An 8,987-nucleotide genomic window follows, 5' to 3' on the forward strand; every position below is an offset into this window, starting at 1 on the left:
GATCACGTCTTTATAAGAGCTGACACGTCTGTACAAAGACCAAGGTTGCATCTGACGTTTGCATGGACTTGTAGCCGTTTTTGTATTAGTATTTAACAAAATGACCCCAACAACACTGACTCAAAGGTGTTTTTTTTCCTTTTTAAATACCACACTTCTGTTTGAATTTCCTCAAACTCCTTCCGGAGGCCGAGTCGTGGATTTCGTCTCTCTCCACGTGGATTCACGCTGATTTTGCGGCTCCAATATTCGGAACAGGGAAAGGCATTCGTTTCAAATTACACACAAAGTCGTTTCAGTTTCAAATGAAACGCGTCTCATGCACAACACGGGATACTTGAAGGCGACGTTCTCTGCCAGCTTCTTCCTCCGAGTCTGCACAATTATCCAGCTCCTCGTTCGTGGCTTGTATGTTTTAACTTATTTTGTACAATAAAAGCTTTGAAATTCTTTTAGCCTAAATGTTATTCCGAAAAGCAAAGACATTCCCTGGGTGCGTACTATTCTCAGTGCCCTTATAAATCTCTGCTGACATCTCTGTAAACATTTTCAGAGGCTCTCGCCATTTGAAAGTCTTTTTTTTTTTTTGCAAATGAAAGATCATTTGTTCCTGCATGGCATCGAAATTGGTACTGAATAGTTTCTCCTCGGAAATAACCAAACGCAGAATATTTAGGAGGGCGATAGTTTATTTTCTTTCACACGCTTTCTTTTTATTTATTTGTTTAAAAAAATGTAAATTTTCGTATAGTACACATACAATTTAACGAACGCTATTCGTTGAGTTTTTATTAATCTAAAAATACGTTTGAACATTTGTGCATTAATAGCATGGCTTTATGAAAAGTTTAGTCTTAGTTAAAGTGGAATCTATCCCCCCCCCCCCCATTCACACAAAGCCTGGAGAAGCTGAAGGTTTTTTTTTTTTTCTCCTTTTTCTTTTTCTTTTTAACCGTCATTGTCTTTGGGACAAGAACAAAAAAGGCCCGGCAGCTCTCACAGTTCTTGGAGGTCTTCTTTCTGAAGTCCTTGGCGGCGAGAGGGCTTGAAAAGGTATTTGAGCCGAAGGTCGACAAAGCAGCAGCGGCAGGTTCATCCAGGGGACACGATCAGCCGCGAGGACTGACCCCCGCACCCCTGACCCCGCCGGACAGACTCCGCGTTGGTTTGGAGCCGTTTCTGTCCACACTAGTAAAGGCGGAGGGACTCAGGAGCAGCCGACGTGACATGGCTGCAGCTTCCAGACGGTTCCAAACAGTCTTTATAACAGCCGTTTGTGTCCTCGTGTCAATATGCAATATCTTTCTGGCTTTTATTTTTGTACATGCTTTCTACCTTGTATTGTGCATTGAGGTGTGAGAAGTATATTGGAAACAAATAAAGATTTCTACTGATTGAGCATTTAAATGACGGTTGTTTAATTGTTGTTTTTGTTTCCCACGAGAAATGCAGTGAGGAAATCGGTTTGCTTCGATCAACTGAAGTTTAAAACATTTGGGTTTGTTTGGAGCTGAAGAAAAGTTTTTTTTTTTTTTTTTTTTTAAATCTCCATCATTTACGTACAGGACTGTTTATCTCATGTGTAGTGGATAGAGACAACGTGAAGCCACATGGAGCTCATACAAAGACCAACACATGTGCACCGTTTGGTGAACTCAGCTGCTGGGGATGAAATCAAATCAAATTGGATTGAGGGAGAGAAAAAACAAATCTGAATGAATGAAACTGAAAACGAAAACGAGGTTAAAATTATAAATTCAGCCATTATCTCCCATTGAAACGAATGTGACAGAAATGTCTGAAATATTCGTATTGATCTATCTATATTAATACTGGTATTATTGTAATTATTAACAAAACCAGGTCCCAAACCTCCAACGTTCACGTCACTCCTTTGACATCAAACCAGCTTCTTTCTGCTCAAACATTTACTGGACACCAACATTCCCAGAATGACCTCTGATCCCCTGGCATCAGCTCTCATCCCCACAGAGGAGCATGAGTAGACATGAGGAAAGACAATCTGAAGTCCCCCTCAGCTGGGGACTATCTGATCCACGGGCTCGGTGTGTGTGTGTGTGTGTGTGTGAGTGAGAAAGCAAATGGATTCTGATAGAAACTGAGACAAAGTGATGCTACCAACACACCATCCTGCCATAAATGATCTGCACCTAGATGAAGAGAGAACTGAGTGGAGGAGGGGTAGTGGTGGTGGTGGTGTGTGTGTGTGTGTGTGTGTGTGTGTGTGTGTGTGTGTGTGTGTGTGTGTGTGTGTGTGTGTGTGTGTGTGTGTGTGTGTGTGTGTGTGTGTGTGTGTGGTGGCGGAGGGGGGGGGGGGGGGGCGACACAACTCGACAAATATCCTCCACACTTGTATTCTTTATTCATAAACCAGGTCTAAACCATGAGCTCGCGGGTTTTCGCTGGTGATGAAGATCATTTCCATGACGTTCGTCACAACATCTGTGAACATCAGGTCAGCTCCTTCTCCTCCAGCGTGCAGCTCACTGACCTACATGTCTGAGCAGCAATAAATGGGAGCCAAAGGCAGTGGCACATCCAATGACACTGCAGCCACTGCAGGAACACACTACTGCTGCTGCTGCTGCTTGCTGCTGCATCCGGCCATATTTGATTTCCAGCTGCCTTTTCTGCCTTCCTCTTTCTCCGTGCAGCCTCCAAAGATGCATTAAAGTGCGCTGTGTGCATTCCCAGATACAACCAGAGACCTCCGCTCCGCTCGCCATCCCCCGACCACGTGATTGTCCAAATAATTAATGCAGCACGTCCCCCCCCCCCTCGAAACGCGGCGTCGTCATTAATCGCAAGGACTCTATCAGACTTGAAAACTGAAGAGATCCTCCAAGAAAATAATATACGATCGTGGCTGCACCCGTCGCCCCGGCGCTTTCGCGACCCATCCGAACCGATGGATGCTCTGGTAGGTAAATATTCAGCGTTCTTCCCTTCACGAACATCGACTGTGGTGATGTGTGATGAGTCTCTGTTGGACGGTTCGGGACACAGGCGGCTGTCCACGTCCGACAGGCTCCTGGTTGGTTGTGTTTTTGTGTGGTTGTTTTTAGCAGACGGGTTTGCTAGATCTATTAGAAGAAAGAAAGAAAAAGAAAAAGAAAAAAAACAGTGACATGCATGCACGGATATTTGCGTAGAATAATCGGCTTTGGCCCCAGCACAGAGGCCCCTCTATTTACGGTCCAATCAGCATGTGGACAAAATAAATAAATTGAACTATAACACGACTTTGCTAAATATAGCATTACATCCAGTTCTTTTATTGTCTTTTTTTAATGACTTGAATTCTGTGCTGTAGGCTGGATATAATTTGGTTGTGATATGTGACAGTGGTGGAAGTTTGGGCAGCTGACAGTTCTGCCTCCTTGTAAATCATTCTCGGTAATTCTTGAAAGGGGTGAAGAGGCATTTGGAAGGGGGGGGGGGCGGGGGGGGGGCAGCCGAAAACTGTAAATCTTTCACTTTTATTACCCTCTGAACATATGCCTGCTGCGACAGTACCAGTCCTCAGTTCTTCTTCTTTCTTCTCAGCAAAACGTTCCTCCTCCAAACCATGGATTTATTGGCTCTTATTCCGACTACGGTACTATCGTTTCTATTTCTGTGTAAGAAAGACAAAGGAGGAAAGGTTCTTCTTTGTGTCTCAGAAAGACACAACAAGCAAAAATATGATAATGTGGTTTATTTGAATACAATTGGGGTCATTTACTCCATAGATCACCATCAAATGCACATGTCTTGCGATCAGGACATGACTCAACAAAATCAGCCTGGAAAATAAAAATCAAAAAAAGAGAACGTGTGTGTGTTTTATCCCGGCCGACGACACTGCAGCTTTTACTACGTGGGTTTTCGGCCGGAAAAACGAACGAATGGTGCAAACGGTAAAACGGAGGAGGCAAAGGATGCGGGGTCCAGGAGAATCAGCTCAGGAGCTGGTGTGTGGTGAGCAAACCAGCAAAAGGCAGTGGGGACATTTCCACAGTTCACATGAGGAAATAAACGCCACCCTTCATCAAAATGGATTGGTGAGGGAAGAAGAAGAGAACAATCACGTGAACAAATATGCTTCTATCTCAACGGCTGCGCCTTTATTTGTCATCAGAACGCTTCCGAAACACCCAAAAACCTGAAATGTTGGCTGCAAATCGCAGGCCGATCTGATATTCCTGTAAATTCTCAGCGGGTGATTGATTGCCAGGGATGTTTTTTTTCCTTCTTCAGGAATAAGGGACACCACGTTCGTTTTTTTATTGGTAGTTGAATGCGAGTGCCTCCATTCTTTCGGGAATACTGTCTCCCGTTGGTGTGTGGAAATGTCTGAAAAACAGCAAGATCAGGTTTAGGACAGCATTGTCTGCAGACAAAGGGTGAAGGATTTATTCGAGACGCAGCGTGGAAACGAGCTGTTCGACTTTATGATGAATTGATTCTCAGGTAAGAAGCAATTTGCATGTCAGAATACAACCTTTAACCAGCAGGTTAATATGACGCAAAGACAACGCGGTGATTTATTCCATCCAAAGATTCTTGGTGGTGGATTTTGGGGGATTTGTTGCCAAGTTGCATCTTTTGTTTTTGGTTTTTTTTTATTTTTGTTTGTTTTTTGCCCGTCAGCTGCTTTCCAACATTTTCAACCGATGAGGTTTGGGGCATTTTTCCCTCTGATTTCAGAAACTCCAAGGGAAAGCAGCAACTTTTCTCTCCTTTTCTGACTCTTGGCTCGTAAATCACATTAATTTGTTGTCTTATCATCGCAGTTGGCGTTAGTGGTGATTTATGTGCTTTCAACCACACGCCTTCGTTTTATTACACCTGAATTCTCTGTGAAGGTTATGACGGATTTCAGTGTGAAAACACAAAAGACGATTTCCTTTCTTCCTATTTCTGGATCATTCTGATCCACTCGTATTCCGTGTTTATTTAGGTGCTGCGTCGCCCTCATGACGACACAAGGGTGAAGGAAAAAGAAGCATATTTAAATTAATTAGTCACACTTTTCCTGGTATTCCTTAGTAATAATATTTTTTATATATACGTTTAGATAAATGTGAATTATTCCATCCAGCTGTAAAATCATTGTCAAACATGGCGATTCAGACGAGCCTCCATTTGCTTCAGGGAAAGCAGAGGTCGTATTAACAGGGACTGCTTTATCCTCATTTCTGGTATTTTTCTGAATGAACGAATACACAAAAGCATTTCGTCGAAGGAGTATATATTTGAGGGGGACAAGTAGCTGGGATAATACGTCTGCACATGGAGTCGGGCCCATGTGTGTGAACCAAACTTACCGGAACAGCGCGTAGGCGAAAAACACTGCAGTTTGAAAAGAGAAGCATGTCTGCGACTAGAGACCCAGTGTGCTCAGACCCTCCAGCCGAACAATATCGAGCAGCTTTAACAAATACTCCTCATGCACAGAAAACACGAATCGTCCACCTCCAGGAGCAGATATTAGAAATAATCCTCAGACACGCGCAGGCAGTTTCTCAGGCGACATTCTTCTCTGAGCGGCCGGTCAAACATCTTCTCCTGTTTCACCCGCTGCTGGGACCTAAATGCCTGCTTGGACTTAAGTTTAGCTGCTATTTGAAACTGCTCCTCGTTGTTCATTAAACTTTGACTTAATGCTGAATGACCCGCAGGTCACCGAAAAAGCTTATGACTGCTAAACATTTGGGCTCCTTCTTTGTGTGAAAGTGCACTACATGCACTTTTCTTTCTTTGCACAGGCAGGAAAAAAAACCTGCGGTGATAATATTCATTTAGAAGGACGACGAATGTAGAATATTTGTTAGTTTAACATTTATTATAAAATATTTTCAGGAGTGAAGACGACTGTGTTTATTTGCATTCAGGTCAACAAATGGACCAATAAATCAGCAATTAGACATTTTAATGTTTGTGTTGCAGGTCCAAGTGGCAGCGGTGATGAATGCGTGAGGGATAGAAAAGACATTTGCGCAGATTTCGGTGAGTAACATTTCTTTCATGAATGGGGGGGGGTCAACAGAGACGACTGCTGAACAACACAAACGGTGTATTTTGTTGTGAGGCGACATGTTAGTACCGTCACAGGAGGTTTAAATCTCCAGAAGGGACTTGGAGATGGAAACATTTGGGTCTGCGTTCGCCCGAATAACATCCTCATTTTACTCAACTCAACACACTCACCACAGCCACATTCTCCTGACGCCAAACATGCAAATACTAACATAGAAAAAGGGAAGAATATTTTCACCGCCTCCACCCTGAGCTCCTCATCTACCCGGCTTCTCAGACCCGTCTGACCGCTCCACCGGTGCCTCAGCTCGGTGGCTTCGGTCCGCACCAGGCGCCTTTCTGGGTGAAGTGGCCGAGTATGAAATTCTTTCCCTTGCCTTCCTCCTACGCTTAGTCCTACACTTCTGAGGCTTGTTTTTGCTTTTCATTCCTCTCGGAGGCCGTTTACAACCATAACATTTGCGGTCATAAATTCTGCCGCGGTCCCACACTGACAGGTGCAATTGTCATGCACGGCGCAAGCTGCACCTCCTCGAGCCACCGACATACAGTAGCAGGCCCTTTGATATTTCTCTAACAACTTTGCTACAGTGGGTGACTCTTCGGCCAGACTTGAACAGAATATGTGTGGGTCAATTCAAACGAGAAAGAAGAAACTGGCCAGATGCCAAATGCTGAGGCCGAGACATAAAACATGACGAAATATCACGTATTATCCTCCCACACGTCTCGGTTTCACACACACCTCTACATATTAACACCAGTGACACACACCGGGACATGATAGAGGTCCATTCATGTGCGCGTAAACATGTGATCCAAAAGCGCGCTCACGGCCTCGGTGGCTCTACGTCTGCTCCAGAGGAAACAATGCACGGCGGCTTTGTCAGAGGCTGTGATTAGTGAAAAGCCCATTGTGTGTTTGTGTGTGTGTGTGTGTGTGTCAAATGCTGATTCAGCTCATGTCTGAGTCCCGTAAAGACTCCCGGAGGGTCCTTTTAGCGCAAGTTAAACTTTAACTGTTTTGTGCCCAGAAATGAGCCAACGAGCAGCTTGATTCTGGAGGTTTGTGATTTTGTATCACCGTCATAAAAAAGACTGTTATTTCTAATGTAATGACCACTGCAGCCCACAACACCAGAAAATGTCTGTCTGTGTGTGTGTTATTCCAACAGTAACAGACTCAAGGAGTCTACCGAGGACTGTTAAGGAAGCTCTAACGGTTATAGGATTAATTCACGTGTGCTCATATGAGTCTGATGCATCTTTCTGCACAGGTCACAGACTGGAGCGAAGGTGGGGAAGGCCAATCACGTGAAAAAAAACACCACCCATGCCATTGGATCGACCTGCCACCGGTTTACTGGCTTTGAAATATCAAAAATGCAGAAAGCAACCTACTACGATAACTCTGGGCTGTTCGGAGGGTACAGCTACCCCAAAGCAGACTCCTACAGCTATGGCCCCCGCTCATCAGTCCTACTCCACCTCCAACATGGAGACCGACTACCAGGGCTCAGTGTGTCCCCATCCAGACCGCCGCTGTCCGGCCCCCCGGCCCTCAAAGACACTGACATCAACGGAGACTGTATGCGCCAGAGCAGCAGCCAGAGCAACGGCAGCAGCCAGGCAGCGGGCATTGGGGGAGCAGCAGGCGCCCCCACTGCCGTCCTCCCCCAGCTCCAACAGCTCCACATCGCAGAAGAAGAAATCTCCAACCAGCAGCAGCGCTTCCGGTACAGCCACACCAGCCCTCACGAAGCAGATCTTCCCCTGGATGAAGGAGACCCGGCAGAACGCAAAGCAGAAGAGCAACAACTGCACCACTGCAGGTGTGTGTGTGTGTGTGTGTGTGTGTGTGTGTGTGTTGGGGCCGGGGGGGAGGGGGGGGTATGGGTTGGGCCTCGTTGTGTTTACTGTTTGTCTGAATGATGCTGAAGCTCACTGCCCATTGCTTCCTTTCCAGGTGAGGTGAGTGATGAAAAGAGCCCATCGGGACCTGCGTCGAAACGGGTCAGAACCGCATACACCAGCGCGCAACTGGTGGAGCTGGAGAAGGAGTTCCACTTCAACCCGATACCTGTGCCGCCCCCGGAGGGTGGAAATGGCCAATTTACTGAACCTCACCGAGCGCCAGATCAAGATCTGGTTCCAGAACCGGAGGATGAAATACAAAAAGGACCAGAAGTCGAAAGGGATCGCGCACTCCCCCATGGGACACTCCCCGGACCGGAGCCCACCGCTGAGTGGCCCCAATCACATTGGATACTCTGGCCAGCTCCAGAACGGGCTCAGCTATGACGCGCCATCACCGCCGCCGTTCGCCAAACCCCAGCAGAACATGTACGGGCTGGCCGCGTACACCGCCCCCCCTGGGCGGCTGCATCCCGCAGCAGAAGCGGTACCCGGGCTCGGAGTACGACCACCACGGCATGGCAGAGCAACGGCAACTTTGCCAACGCCAATTTGCAAGGCAGCCCCGTGTACGTGGGCGGGAACTTTGTGGATTCCATGCCAGCCTCGGGGCCCCATGTTTCAACCTCGGCCATCTCCCCCATCCTTCATCCCACCAGCGTGGGACTACAGCTGCGCCGCGCAGATCCCGGGGAACCACCACCATGGACCCTGTGACCCCCACCCCCACATACACAGACCTCACCTCTCACCAAGCGTCTCAGGGAAGGATTCAGGAAGCGCCTAAACTCACGCATTTGTAATGTGTTTCCATTGTGTGTGTGCGTGCGTGTGTGCCAAATTTACGTTGCGCCCTTTTTCTTACCTCACTAGTCGAATAACTACACTCCGATCGAGTCGTGTGTGTTATTACAGTATTATTGATATTTACTATTACTGCAATTGTGTAATTATTTTCTAAATAATACAGCTTGGTCCGGTTCACTTGAATATTTGGGAAGATGCGCAGGGGCACGTTAGCCCGGTTGTCA

General features: G+C 46.5%; 1 protein-coding gene across 1 annotated transcript; it reads left to right on the plus strand.

Annotated features, from left to right (window-relative positions):
* The first annotated feature begins 7,425 nt into the window (after window positions 1–7,425).
* On the plus strand, window positions 7,426–8,759 carry LOC144742287 (homeobox protein Hox-D3-like). The gene is given in 12 exon segments (XM_078624757.1): window positions 7,426–7,506; window positions 7,508–7,567; window positions 7,569–7,592; window positions 7,594–7,685; window positions 7,687–7,874; window positions 8,009–8,115; window positions 8,117–8,410; window positions 8,412–8,477; window positions 8,479–8,568; window positions 8,571–8,609; window positions 8,612–8,680; window positions 8,682–8,759. Coding segments are annotated over 12 exon segments (1,188 nt in total).
* Window positions 8,760–8,987: the final 228 nt, after the last annotated feature.

The sequence above is a fragment of the Lampetra planeri genome, unplaced genomic scaffold (genome assembly GCF_965212315.1).
Source record: "Lampetra planeri unplaced genomic scaffold, kcLamPlan1.2.h2 scaffold_964, whole genome shotgun sequence".
NCBI classification, from domain to species: Eukaryota; Metazoa; Chordata; class Hyperoartia; order Petromyzontiformes; family Petromyzontidae; genus Lampetra; species Lampetra planeri.